This window comes from Micropterus salmoides, unplaced genomic scaffold, assembly GCF_014851395.1.
Source record: "Micropterus salmoides isolate LMB-PRFRI ecotype aquatic unplaced genomic scaffold, ASM1485139v1 Ms_hic_scaffold_4629, whole genome shotgun sequence".
Taxonomy (NCBI): domain Eukaryota; kingdom Metazoa; phylum Chordata; class Actinopteri; order Centrarchiformes; family Centrarchidae; genus Micropterus; species Micropterus salmoides.
The window spans coordinates 1-12,966 of record NW_024044072.1 but is presented as its reverse complement, the minus strand read 5'-3'; the positions used below and the strand labels follow the sequence as shown (position 1 = coordinate 12,966).

The window sequence follows — 12,966 nt, the reverse complement described above, 5'->3', positions numbered from 1 at the left end:
ATCTTGTTCTGCTGTATATCTGCATTAACTTACCATATTCTCTGCCTATCCCTAGCTCACTCCGATTGAACGCTACGCCATGAACTTCCTGGAAGCCTCGTTAGAAGATGTATGCAAAGAAGAGTTGAAGCAGGCTGAGGTAACGGCACATCTTCATCATTGAAATCTGCGTCTCAACAGCTCAGCTTTCAAAAAAGTTTGAGTTAATAAATTCAACTTTACTTCAGGCTCATCTTAATTACCATCCTCAAAACAAAGGTACGGGGCTGTACAAAAAACAAAACACTTATAATACAGTTTTCCTTGAGTGAATGGCGATTTAAAGGATAGAAAAGGTGATTTTTTTCAAATCTGCTTCATATTGTCCGTCCAAAACCGAAGACATTTAATTTACAATGATATAAAACAGAGCAGTCCTTTTTGCTTATGAATTGACCTAAATTCAGGGATCAATATTGTCTGTCAATCAACTAATTCATTAATTGACTCATTTAATCGTTTCAGCACTACTAAATACCTATCTGGTGAACTCATCATAGTGGTTTGACTGAGGTATTTATTCAACAATGATTTAAAGTATTAAAGGGTCATTTCCTTAACACTACTTTGTGTTACATTGCAAGATGTTTAAGTACTTTGTCCAACCCTGTAGTCCTACACAACCAGAACATGAAATTTTAACAGTTTTGTAAAAGCAAACCTTCTACATATCTGTTCTGCCTGTGTCTGTTTAGGAGCAAGTGGAGGCTGCCAGGAAGGGCCTGGACCAGGCCAAGGAGGAGGGCCTAAAGCTCCACGCTTCATATGATGACGACGACGATGACTTTTTGTCACCACCAGCTTCTGTGGAGCCTGCTCAGCCAGCCACAGCCCGCCGTGGCCGTAAACCCAAGGACAAGGACAAGATTGTCACCTCTACAAGGACTAGTGGTCGGCTGCGTGGGCCTCGCCCGAAACTGAGCCTGAGCCAACGACCCCTAAAGAAGTGCCTGAAAGACCCCGCTGTGGTCTGAGAGGACGAGCTGCCAAAGACACTGATACGGTGTCTACCACCCCGTCCCACACAGACTATCACAAAACCTCCTCATCAACCAGCTCTCAAGATTCCTCCAAATCTTCAAAAGCCTCGTCTCCTGCCAGAGATCACCAGACCATCAAAACCAGGACTCTGCCAAACCGCTCCCATCCCAGTCCAGTGCCTTCCTCTCCTACAACCTCCCCCCCTGGAGGGAAACAACCATGTGTTGGGGAGACTGACAGCAGAAACTCCAAAGCAGGCAGAGAGGAGAAAGACGGGGAGAATGAGAGAAGGGTTTCTGAGTCATCGCTAGAATCCAGCTGCCCAGTGGACCATCAGGCAAAAGATGATGACAGCAAAGACCACAGCGCCATGTCTCTCCCCTCCACCAGCTCCCGGTCGCCTCGCAAGCGTCAGTCAGCAGATGGTGAAGTCCTGCGGGGCCTGGTTGAAGACTCCCCGTCAGCTAAAGTCCTGCGGAAGCTTCCAGGGAGGCTGGTCACGGTGGTGGAGGAGAAGGAGCCAAGAAGGAGGCGGCGGCGAGGAAGCGGCACTGGAGGTGGAGGTTCCTCAGAGGAGGCAACTGTGGAGGATACCACTGCTGTATTTGTCGACGAACCAAACAAAGACAATACATCACCGGGCCCTGACGGCATAACTAAAGGATCTGTTACCAAATCTCCTCAGGACCAAGACTCTACTACCTAGTCCATCTGTGCCCCCACAGCCTGTCAGAAGTTATCCTCCATATTCCCCACCCCATCTTTCTCCTGACATGCCTGTGCTGAGAAATCTGCCTGTACGACGCAGGTTGGAAACTGAATCTCGCATGCTGCTGGTGGAGCAACAGCAGCAGCTGTTGGGCAAAGGAAGGGGAGGGAACCAGTCAAGAAAAACTGACATACCAAGGCAAGGACGCCACTTCAACCCCTATAGAGTCCAGTGTGAATTCTCTTGTGACACCTTTGAAAAGAAAGAGGGGCCGGCCCCCTAAGACTCCCAGTAGGTTACCTGAGCTTGACAACACCGTGACCACTTCCCCACAGCCCACGGCCAAGTGAGGAAGGGAATCCCCCTGTCTCCCCAAAACGTAAGAGGGGTCGTCCTCGCAAAGACTCCACAAACATGCCAGAAACTGTTAGTGAAGGACAGAACTCCAAAAATGAGATCACCACTACTGGTGTATCTGGCACATCAAAAACTGATGCTAGCACAGAGCCAACAGTCCCATCCCCTGAAGTCAGAGACCCATATAGCTGCTGCGGTCCCTACATGTTCGGCCTCTCAGTCTACCAAAGCTGAGGAAACCGACACTAAGGCTGAGGTACTACCCCCAGTTTCCGCCCCTGCTCCAAATCCACCTCAAGCCTCAACAACAACAGATCAAACATCTGGACCAATCTCCGCTTCAGCCCAAGCACCCACGGCACCTGCGCCCCAGGTGACCACACCCCTCCCCGTGGCCTCCTCCACATCAGACACAGAACAAGTAGTTAGTTCAGCCCCTGCTACTGTTCCAAGGCCAGACAAAGCATCAACCCAGGTTTCCTCTGCATCTTCTGTCACACTTTCCACGTCAGCCACTGTACCAGTCAGTGCTACCCACACTACCACATCTCAATTGCCACCCGTTGTCACTGTCACATCAACTCTTCCAGGTGTAAAACCAACACTTGTGGTTTCCACAGCTTCTAAAGCTCCTGTAGAGCCAAAGCCTTTAGTTTCTACAACTGTGAAACAACAGGACCAGACTCTGCCAAAACCACCACAGCTGCTACACTAGCTGCTACCACTCCATCCTGTGTGTCTGCCGTGGCAGTCAAAGCTGTTCCAACATCAGTCCCTGCCACAACAGCTATTAACTTAATATCAGAAACAGTCAGCGGTACACCAACAGTCACCACTACAGTTAAATCAGTCACAGCTAAAACTACAGCTGTGACGCAAGCCTCTGATTTGTCATCTACAACATCAACTCAAGCTACTGTAACCTCCGCTCCAGCTGCCACCCAAAAGGTTTCAGCTACAGCTACTAGCCCAGCTACAGCTTCACCAGCCTCAACGTCTTCCCCCGCTGCAGCAGCAACTATGACAACTACAGTAAAAACCGTCCAAGCTAGTTCATTAAACTCAACTGGTCAGGGCACAGTTCACACTGCAAGTTCAACCGTGTCTGATAATGCTACTACGACACCACCACTAGTAGCAACAGCCTCATCACCTGCTGTAAATACAGTTGCATCTTCTCCAGCCCAAGCAAGGAATAATGTGATGACTTCCAAACCAGTCTCAACCTCACCAAAAACAACAACAATTCAAGTGGCTGCACAGGCACAAGTAACAACTGTACCAGTAGCTGGCACGTCCTCAGAAAAACCTCCTGCTGCACCTTCCCTGACCTGCACTCCGCCCCCATCTATAACAACTGTCAGTGTAACTACCACAGCCAAGGCAGAGACGGTTACAGTAACCACATCACCCTCGACAGAAGGAGTCCAGGTAACAACCGCTGTAGCAGCAGCCCCTTCCAAAGATCACACAACTTCAGCTCCCCCTGCCACAACTGCAGAAAAGATCCCACCTACAGTAACAATTTCTACAGGTGCTACATCAGCTCCATTACCAACAGCCACAACTACATCTTCCCCAGGAATGTCTGTCACAGTTTCTACACAAATGTTGTCACAACTCCCCAAGTAAACACTACCACAGCCACTCCTGTGTTAGTAACGGAAGCAGCCGCAGCTGTCACAGCGAAAACGGTTCCTCCTGTGTCCACCACAAAAACTTCTGCAGTCGTTTCGCAAAGCTCTGCGTCCACAGATGTTTCCCCAGAGCTGTCGGCAGAGGGCCCGGCAGAGGGCCCGGCAGAGGGCCCGGCAGAGGGCCCGGCAGAGGGCCCGGCAGAGGGCCCGGCAGAGGGCCCGGCAGAGGGCCCGGCATCTGCTCCTTCTAGTGTTTCAACTGAGAATCAATCTTTAGAGCAAACGCAGGAAGTGTCTGCATCAAAAAGAGAGCTGGATAAGGTGACAGAAATGGAAGTCGATGCTGTGGAGGCTGAAGCTAGGACTAGCGAGGAGGAGGAGGAGGAGGAGGACGACGACGACATCTGTAAGTCTCAGCCTAAAAGGAGAAAGGTGGAAAGTTCCTCTGAGACCAAAGACGTTGAGTCAGGAAGGGAGGAAGCCGGTGGAGAAGCACAGTCCACAACTACGCCTCAAAAAGAAGAACCTGAGCAACAGGCAGTGGAGCAAACTACTCAAGATCAGAAAAGGCCTCTTAGTCGCCAGAGTAGCCAGGAGTCCACTCGCTCCTCCTCGCCATCATCTGGGTGCTCTACAACTACTCTCACTCGCCATGCTCACCACAAGAGGACTTACGAGAATAGACATCCTGCCAAGAAGAGGCGAATGGATGTCACCTCAGAAGAAGGGAGGGAGGAGAAAAAAGAAGAGGGTGGGGAGAAGAAAGAGGAAGGCGGCGAGAAGGATCTCACAGACGCTACCTCTCGGAGAAGGCGTTCCAGGGCTTCCTCTTCCTCCTCGGACTCGGACAACGGCGAGAGCAGGAAGGAGCAACGGTTGACTCGCTCAGCCAAGCACAGGGGACAAGAGCCGGAGAGGGAAAAGGGCAAAACCGGCAAGGAAAGAAACCTGCACACAGCTCTGATAGAAATGCATCAAACAATGCCAACATATCCACGGGTGGAGAGTCTGGCAGTGATACTTCTTCTGTTAGGATCACCAGGAAGTCTGCAGGATCTCAGCCTTCACAAGACTGTAAAGCTCAGACAAACAGCGCTCCCTCCTTAGCTCCTGAGCCTGAAGTTCTGGGAAAGAGGTGCTCGGCACTCAATGCAGCAGCCAAGCTCCTAGCAATGAAAGGCAGGGTGGATACACCTGGCCACACCACTCGGAAAGACTCGGGGACTAAGGCTGCTGGGACCTCTCCTGCCTCCTCTTCTGATAAGAACCAAAAGCCTAAAAGCAAAAGTGTACCAGCCTCTCCTCAGAGTAACTCTGTAACTCTTTCTAATAATAAAAGCAGTGGCAGCAAGCCCTCAACACCCAATCAGACAAGTCGCTCTGGTTCCGCTCCACCAGACAATGCCCCGGTTCTCTGGTTCCACCCCTGGAAATGGAGTACAAGAGGCCCAAACCAGAGGAAAGGAGCGGGGGAGTAGGAAGTCGTCAGGGGGAAAAGAAGGCGAGGTAGAGGCGCAGTCGTCGTCCCGGGGCCACAGCGCCTGCAGCAGCATGAGCAGTGATGGCGAGGGCGACGGTGGTGGACGCAGCAGCCGAAGCCGCAGCAGCAGCAACAGCAGCCAGCGTACCCACAGCATCAGCTCTCAAAACACGGAACACAGAGAGTCCCGTGCCGCTTCCTCCGGCAGCGAGCGCAGCTCAGAGCGGGCAAAGAGCAGACACACAAAAGAGAAGCGGGGACAGCAAAGGGAGAGCCGGCAGGACAGCAGGAGGTCTCAAAAGCTCTCGCAGGAGGTGACCAGCAGTTCGGGAACAGAGGGGACGCCGGACAGGGTGCTGCGTAGTGTCGCAGCACTGGCGGCGGCGCAGGCCCGGTCACCGGCCGCAAACACCCGCTCCTCTTTGGTCAACATCGTCACAACAAAACATGATCAGAGTGCCAAAGAGAAAAACTAAAAGTGAGAGTGTTGTTGCGGAGCACGATAAGGGAGCGTGTCACAAGCTCCAAGGTTGCTGCTTTGTCTGCACTCTAATGAATGCAAGGGAACTGTGTGCTGCACAAGCCAGGGACCTCCCCTGCCTCTTGGGCCCTCTCCTTTCCAATTAGAGCTGGTCCCCTCACCAGCTCAGCCATTGTCAGCTGGGGGAAGGTTCAGGGATGCCGGACTGAGAGTTAAAAAAATGTGGCGCCGTCGTTGTGCGTCCGTAAACAGACGGAGCCCAGTACAGTGGATAGATTCACCACTGGGACTTGAGTGGGATAAAGGTGCAACAGGTAATAAAGGAAGGTTGTTAGTTCACATTATGTACTGTAATCATTAAGACTGGAAAACTCAGATCTTATGTGTTAAGATGGGATTATACAGCACCTCTTATTAGGGTTATAAATGAAAAGTCATTTGTGTGACATAAAAAACTTTTGAGTGACCAGTTGTATTGTAAGTTGGAGGTTTTAGAAAGTTTGGTTTTGAAAATTTCGTCAGCTGTCCCTGACTATTGTTTCTTTGTAGTCAGTTGATAAGTTATGCATTTTTATTATTTCTTCCAGGGTATTAGGAAGAGAACTGATCTGTCAATGTGATCTTTGCTGCACTATGCTGGAGCTTGTCTTTGCTTGGGCCCCTTTTTTCATGTCAGTTTCTGTTCATTGGATTCATTTTTAAATCCAGCCTTGCATTTCTCATTTGCACATCTGATAATGTGGCCCTCGGCTTTTGAGTACATTGTGGTGTAGTAATACATTTTTACATCAACTTCAGTCAATTAATTGGTTCCTGGTACCTTTTATGATGTATCTCTACAGCTCGAAAAATGTATTAATTTAAGTTTGCTCCCCACCACAGACCCGGAGCAGGAAAAATCCAATTAGCTTTTTCCTAATCTTCCCAAAGGCAGTTATTGTTACGGCCCACTTTGTCTTGTATTTAGATAGAAAAGGCAAAGTTATTGAAATTTAAGAGTGCCTATTTGGCCAAATGGGTTTAAACCTCAGATTGCCTTGTGAAGCACCTGAAGCAGGGGTGTCGAGCTTCTCTCGTTGTTTAAAAAAGCCAAACAAAACACACACACAAAAAAGATCCCCCAGAAACAAGGAAAGCACCATGTGCGTCAGTGCTACCAAATGTTTTATTTTTCACCTGAATTTTTGTCACCATCACTTCATTGCTCTTCGTTCATGTAAAAATACTTGGACAAAATATGTGAATAAAATTACTGGTACAGTTCCAGATGACTGTAAATTGTCGATTTACTTTTGGACTTGTCTAAGCTACTTTGAGCAAATGGGGTTGGGGTGGGGGGTTGGGTTGGATGGGTAGTTTATGGTGATGGTCTTATGATTTCTCTCTTCATTTGTTGCATTCCTTTGATCCCTTGTAATTCCACATTGTTTTACTTGAAAAATTAAGACAATTACAGTTGAATAAAAAGACCAAAAATTAGTTGCCATTTTTCTTGTGTTGAAAATGTGTTTAATTGTGGGTGAATACTGGTTTGTTTCAGACATTATTATTATTATTATTAGGTACTTGCTTTAAAGAAAGGCTTCGATGGGGGGAAAATTACTTTTCAGTCTGTGTAACAACGAACCAACAAGGTCTTACAATTAATGATACAAGACAAACAGAATAATAGACGATGGCAGTACTTTATTTTAAAAACAAATCTATATTAAAATAAATGTGATGCAAAATTCAACAGCCATAATATTACACAGTAGCAAAGTCATTCTTTTTCTGCTCGTAACTGTGCAGACAGGCAGCTTTTGTTTCCAAAGGAGACTTGAATGAGTACTGGACAACAATAAAACGGGTTTGGTTTACTTTTCGTTACACATTTGTCATGTTGTAGTGGACAGCAGGTACCGTTTGTCTCCATAAATTGGTTCTGGGTTCACTTCTTTCCAATTTTTCCCCACAGAATTGAATTTAAGTCGCAAAACTAGCAGGACAAATGGAGACTTTGCACAATGTGACAAACAAGTGAAGGAAAAATAAAGTCTAAAGAGTATACGTGTCAGGCTAAGATGCAAGAACTCCCAGCTGAAAGACTGCAGTTTGAATACAAACAAATATAAACAATAAAAAAAAAAAAAACTCACTCCATCTTTTACAATGTTAGTGCTCAACATCACAAACTCAACTTGAGCTGTTGACGTGTACATAAAGAAGAAGGCACCGTTTTGAAAAGGCTTCATTATGTGTTGTTGCAGAATTATCTCGTAGCAGCTTACACAACATTGTTCAAATCTAAATACAGACTGGTAGGACAAATAAAAGTGGGCCGTAGGCCTTTTTATTGCAGTGCAGACACACGTAAGATTAAGATAAAGGGAGGGGATGGTGGGAGGGAGGGGAAGGGGGGGGGGGCTGTTTCACAAAAAAAGATCTGTATTTACACTTGTTACATGTAGGCAGTAACGAAACAACTTTCAAGTTTAAAAAAAGTCATCTGCATAAAGAATGTCATAATCACCAGCATTATAGGTTATGTACATTTATTAGTCTATTTACTATATTCCTATAAAAGAAAGCCCTAATCTATTACAATTGTTATTTACGTCTCCAATTGATCCAGAAACAACAAGGTAACAAGAACGCACAGTTTCCTGAGTACAGTATGAACAGCGCAATGTTGGATTTCAATACTGTATTGTGCCTTTCTCAAGGCCACTTATTTCCTCTTTTTTCTATTTAGGAGGGGAAGAGGGGCTGACGTAACAGTTCATACATTGTCCTGGTCTTTGTGTTGCAGACCAGAATCTGACCGGGGGACTCCATAAACCAGCAGCGCTACCTCTTGAGTGGAAGTTGAAATGTAGGCAAGATTGTAGTCATTTGAAAGTTAAAACAACAGAAAGCACATCTCTTTAAAAAAACAAAAGTCCTATTAGGAGGATTAGAGGAATATAAAATGTGAAAATAACAAATGCAGAGGGATGATAACACATAATATGCTCTCTTAATTCACCCGTACATGCTAAATTATGAATATTTTTTACATGAAACCCAGAATGTGCTTCTGCCACACAGGTCTACAGCCAACTCTCACTGCCTGGAGTTAGGAGCCGAAGGTGGAGACCAATGAGATGACTAGGATGAGGATGAGGATGGCCAAACAGATCGCGATCCAAATCTTTTTCTACATTGAAGGAGACACAAATAGATCAGTTAATACACAAGCAAAATGAATCAGGTGCAACATTAAGATAAGATAAATGAAATGGCCAATTTATTCCTGTTGGGACGGGACAGTGTCCAGAGAGTAAACCAGTGGAAAATCAGTTTAAGGAGAGAAAGACTATTTGTTTTGATACGGACTGGTAGAAGTCAGAACTGTACCTTTGCCCACTAAAATGTTTTCCAGTAAGTTAAAGTGTCCATTTCATGGTATCTTAAACATTTAATGTGAAACCACGTTGTACCTTGCGTGCTTTCTGCTGATATGTTACAGCTTTCGCTGTGTTGTCCTTTGCTTTCTCCACATAGTTTGAAGACTGGTTGATGTTGGTTTCAATCCGGTTGACCATCTCCCCTGCAGGAGGCAAATGCTTCAGAATCAGATAACTCTTTGTAACCCAAACAAGCCTGAGAGACTTCATCAGCGTTTGCTTTACCTGAGCCTCCACCTCCATGGCGAGGTACTGGAACATGTCGTGCAGATCTCTGATGCTCTTCTCCAGCTTCAGGATCTCATCGTGTCGGGACTCAATTTCATTCAGAGCCTGCTTTGTAGCTTTAGCGTCAATAAGGATCTGTACAACACAGTGCAGATATTTATTAGCTGCATTATGGACAATAGAAAGATCTTCCAACAGTCACGAGGCTTCAGGGTTTCATCTATGACCAGTGGTTGGAAGAAGTACTGCGATCCATAAGTAAAAGTACCAATACAGCCTTGTAAAAATACACTGTTACAAGTAAAAGCCTTCAATTCATAATCATAAAAGTACAAAAGCATCATAATCATAAATGTAGCAGCATTTTACTGTTGTAGCTGCTCAAGGTGGAGCTAGTTTTAACTACTGTATATATACAGTTCGGTCCAGTGGTTCCCAACCTAGGGGTCGGGCCCCTACAAGTGGTCACAAAATTAATCTGAGGGGTTGCGAGATGATTAATGGGAGAGGAAAGAAGAAAAAACTATAGTACTATAAGTTCTGCTATAAACATTTATTTTTATGGACTACTTTTTGCAGTTTCTTTGTAAAGCTGAAAGTTTTGTACCATGTCACAAGCAAAAAAAAGGCTATGAACTGTAAACATATTGTGTGTTTGTGTAAAATTTTAATCTATAGACTAACTAGAGCTATCAGATAAATGTAGTGACATTTCAAATGAAGATAAGTACCTCAAAATAGTACAGTACTTAGTTACTTTCCACCACTGTCTCTAACAGACATCAAAAGCTAGCCGGGCCCTTCACACTAGGAGCTACCGAAACACTAAAGGCATCAAATTCTTATTCTTTTGAATGCTTACCAAATGTGTTGTCCAGTTTGAGCAACTAGTGAAGCTACAACAGAGCAAATCTGTCATCATTTCAAACACTTAAAGTCACTACTACGTCACTACTACTACTACTACTACTACTACCAGATGGTGGTTGATGGAAAACACCAGCAAACTGTAAATGTGTTCTGCTACAGCAGGTGCTGTTGTGTTGTGGTTTCCAACATCAGCCTTTCATCTCGCGTGCACTCACATTTTGTGTGAAAACATCCGTCTGCCCACTCTCGAGCATAGTATCCAGCTCCTCGTCTGTCACGTTGGTTCCGGCTGAAAGTGAGAAGCACGTTAGATCAGTGTTTGTGGGTACAGGATGTTCATGTTTTTGAGAAATGTTGCAGAGGAGAGACACTGAAAATGAAAATTAAAAAACAAAACAAAAGCGTTGTTCTCCTCGCGTCATTCTTCTGTGAAGCTCGTGTTTTTTTCTCTATAGTTGAACTGAATAAGATAGACCACGATATAAGGCTGCAACTAACGATTATTTTTATTTAATTCAACTTTACTGAGCATGGACTGGTGGTAATGCGTCACCCTAAAAAGATAAAAAAAGATTACGCTATAAATACACACAGACTTAGCCAAATACAATAAAAGTTGATTATACTAAAAAAACAGGAACAGTTGGTCAAGACACACACACACACACACACACACAACACACACACACACAGTATAAAAACATCAGAGGAACAATGTGATGTCATTAAAACTCTTTGTCCAACAGTTCAAACCTCAAAAATGTTAAATTTATTGTAATAACAAAAATAAAAAGGAAATTCTCACTTCTCAGAATCAGAAACTATCAAATCTTGGATATTTTTGCTTGAAATAATGACTGAGCCAACAGAAACACTGCAGCACTGTGTTTAGAAATGGAGAAGTTATTTCTCCAGCGTGTTTCTTCACTATTTCAGGAGGTTAAAGCCCCAGTAATTTTCTCAGATACAAAGTTAACGTGACTCACAGCTGGAGCTCTTCTACAGCTGCAGATCATCAGGAAACTCTCTCGTTTATATCATCAGTCTAAAATATTAACAACTGTGTTAGAAAATATAATATATATATTTTTTACTAAATGTTCAGGGTACGACCCGCTACATAAATAAGCTGAGGTAGAATTTAACTCCTGACTGTTAAGGTGCATTTTAGTAAGAAACATCCAGTCACAGAGTTTAAAATTCTGTTACATGCTAAAGGCAGGATGAAAGCTAAAAAGGACGGTGTTGAGAAAGGTTCATGGGTATTGTAGTATTTTGAGCCAAAATGATTTCTCCTAAAAAAGTTGAAACAAATAAACTGGTGGCCAATATGATTGTTATATTATCCGGGAGAGTCCTGCGTTTCTAAGGCCGTACCTTTAGTCAGTGTATATTGGATAAAGTTAATATAATGACTAAGCTAAATCCTTTTCATCAACAGACTGTAACTAAGTGCAAAATGCTGGTGAAATTAACACTGACTGTATCTTTCCTGACACTTTACTTTAACCTCCATATTTAGCATTGATAAGCAGCATATAAACATTTATTAGATAGTTTATAAACACAGTAAAATGTAGTTGTAAGCATATAAATTGTTAATTAATGTAACGCCTCCTGTGGGCAGCCATAAGTGGAGGCTGCTGTATAAACAGCTGTAATAGGAGTTACATTACAAACTACATTAAAGTGTGTTACAAACCGTTTATTAAATCATTATATAGTGTGTCTGAATGCTTAATATGGTGTATTAAAAGTAAAGACTTCATGTTAGTAAGTGACAGTCAGAGAAAGGAGAAGACCACACAACTGAACACGCAGATGAAGAAATCACAGCCGTGCTTCATGTACTCACTGATTTTGAGTGCCTCTGTATCCTCTCCACATTGCGGTCTCTGTACTGGGCCTGGATGGTGTTACAGTGACCCATCAGCTCCACAAACTCTTGGACAAGACACCGTGCTGGAGAGACGGAAACACTTTGGTCACTATGCTGCAGTGTTACTTCATGGTTTTACTGAAGATTCAAGGCTTAAACTGAGGGGGCGACGTGAATACATTTTTATGTCTCTGTATATGTATTGTTGGATAATTGCCAGTTTATTAGCTATACCTAGCTAAAGTAAATGCAGTCTAATAAAACAGTCCGGCAATAAATCTCATGATGTTGTTGAAACTGTTTTAGAGGAGGTGAACCTTCCTTTACTCATATTAATGGGGTGGACAAAATGAGACCACACAATTGAATAAACACCTTTAAAACTGTTTCATCAAAAATTTATATATATAACCTTCATTAATAGAGGATTTATTGCAGAGCTATGGATTGCGTTAGTTGTGACTAGGTGTTCCTAATAAACTGGCAATTGAATGTATAGTAAACACATGATGCTTAACAAGGTGTTTATAGATAAAATAACAAGATGGGAACTTGGCTAGTGAAAACTTCCTCACATGAATGCAACATTCCTGTAAATGCAATATCTTCATACAATACTAGTAAACACATTAAAGTGATAAAGTTCATCAACTTTTAACTATCAACACCTGTTCTGACTGTGGCAACACAAGCAATAAATCCAAATTATTCTTTCCCCAGTGTTTCCACAATGATTTAAAATAACCCAAAAACATTATTTGAGTGAGCAGAGTAAGTGCAGATAATGTTTTTATTTTATATATATATACATACACATATATACATACATATATACATACATATATACATACATATATATATACATACATACATATAT

General features: G+C 43.7%; 3 protein-coding genes across 3 annotated transcripts; 2 read left to right on the top strand and 1 right to left on the bottom strand.

The window, feature by feature from the left end:
- The first annotated feature begins 31 nt into the window (after nt 1–31).
- LOC119887987 (helicase SRCAP-like) lies at nt 32–1,714 on the top strand. The gene is made up of 2 exons (XM_038698491.1): nt 32–139; nt 735–1,714. Exons 1-2 carry the CDS (start codon nt 80–82, stop codon nt 1,011–1,013), a joined length of 339 nt encoding a protein of 112 aa, XP_038554419.1. The 5' UTR covers nt 32–79; the 3' UTR covers nt 1,014–1,714.
- Nucleotides 1,715–3,292: 1,578 nt separating this feature from the next.
- LOC119887986 (cilia- and flagella-associated protein 251-like) lies at nt 3,293–5,105 on the top strand. Its single transcript, XM_038698490.1, has 2 exons — nt 3,293–3,867; nt 3,916–5,105. Exon 2 carries the CDS (start codon nt 4,054–4,056, stop codon nt 4,828–4,830), a length of 777 nt encoding a protein of 258 aa, XP_038554418.1. The 5' UTR covers nt 3,293–3,867; nt 3,916–4,053; the 3' UTR covers nt 4,831–5,105.
- A 3,618-nt stretch (nt 5,106–8,723) lies between these two features.
- Nucleotides 8,724–12,172, bottom strand: LOC119887985 (syntaxin-4-like; the record flags this gene model as incomplete). Its single annotated transcript, XM_038698488.1, is given in 6 exon segments — nt 8,724–8,862; nt 9,146–9,271; nt 9,338–9,475; nt 10,426–10,499; nt 12,062–12,157; nt 12,160–12,172. Coding segments are annotated over 6 exon segments (528 nt in total), but the record flags the coding sequence as incomplete, so codon positions are not given.
- Between the last annotated feature and the right edge of the window lie 794 nt (nt 12,173–12,966).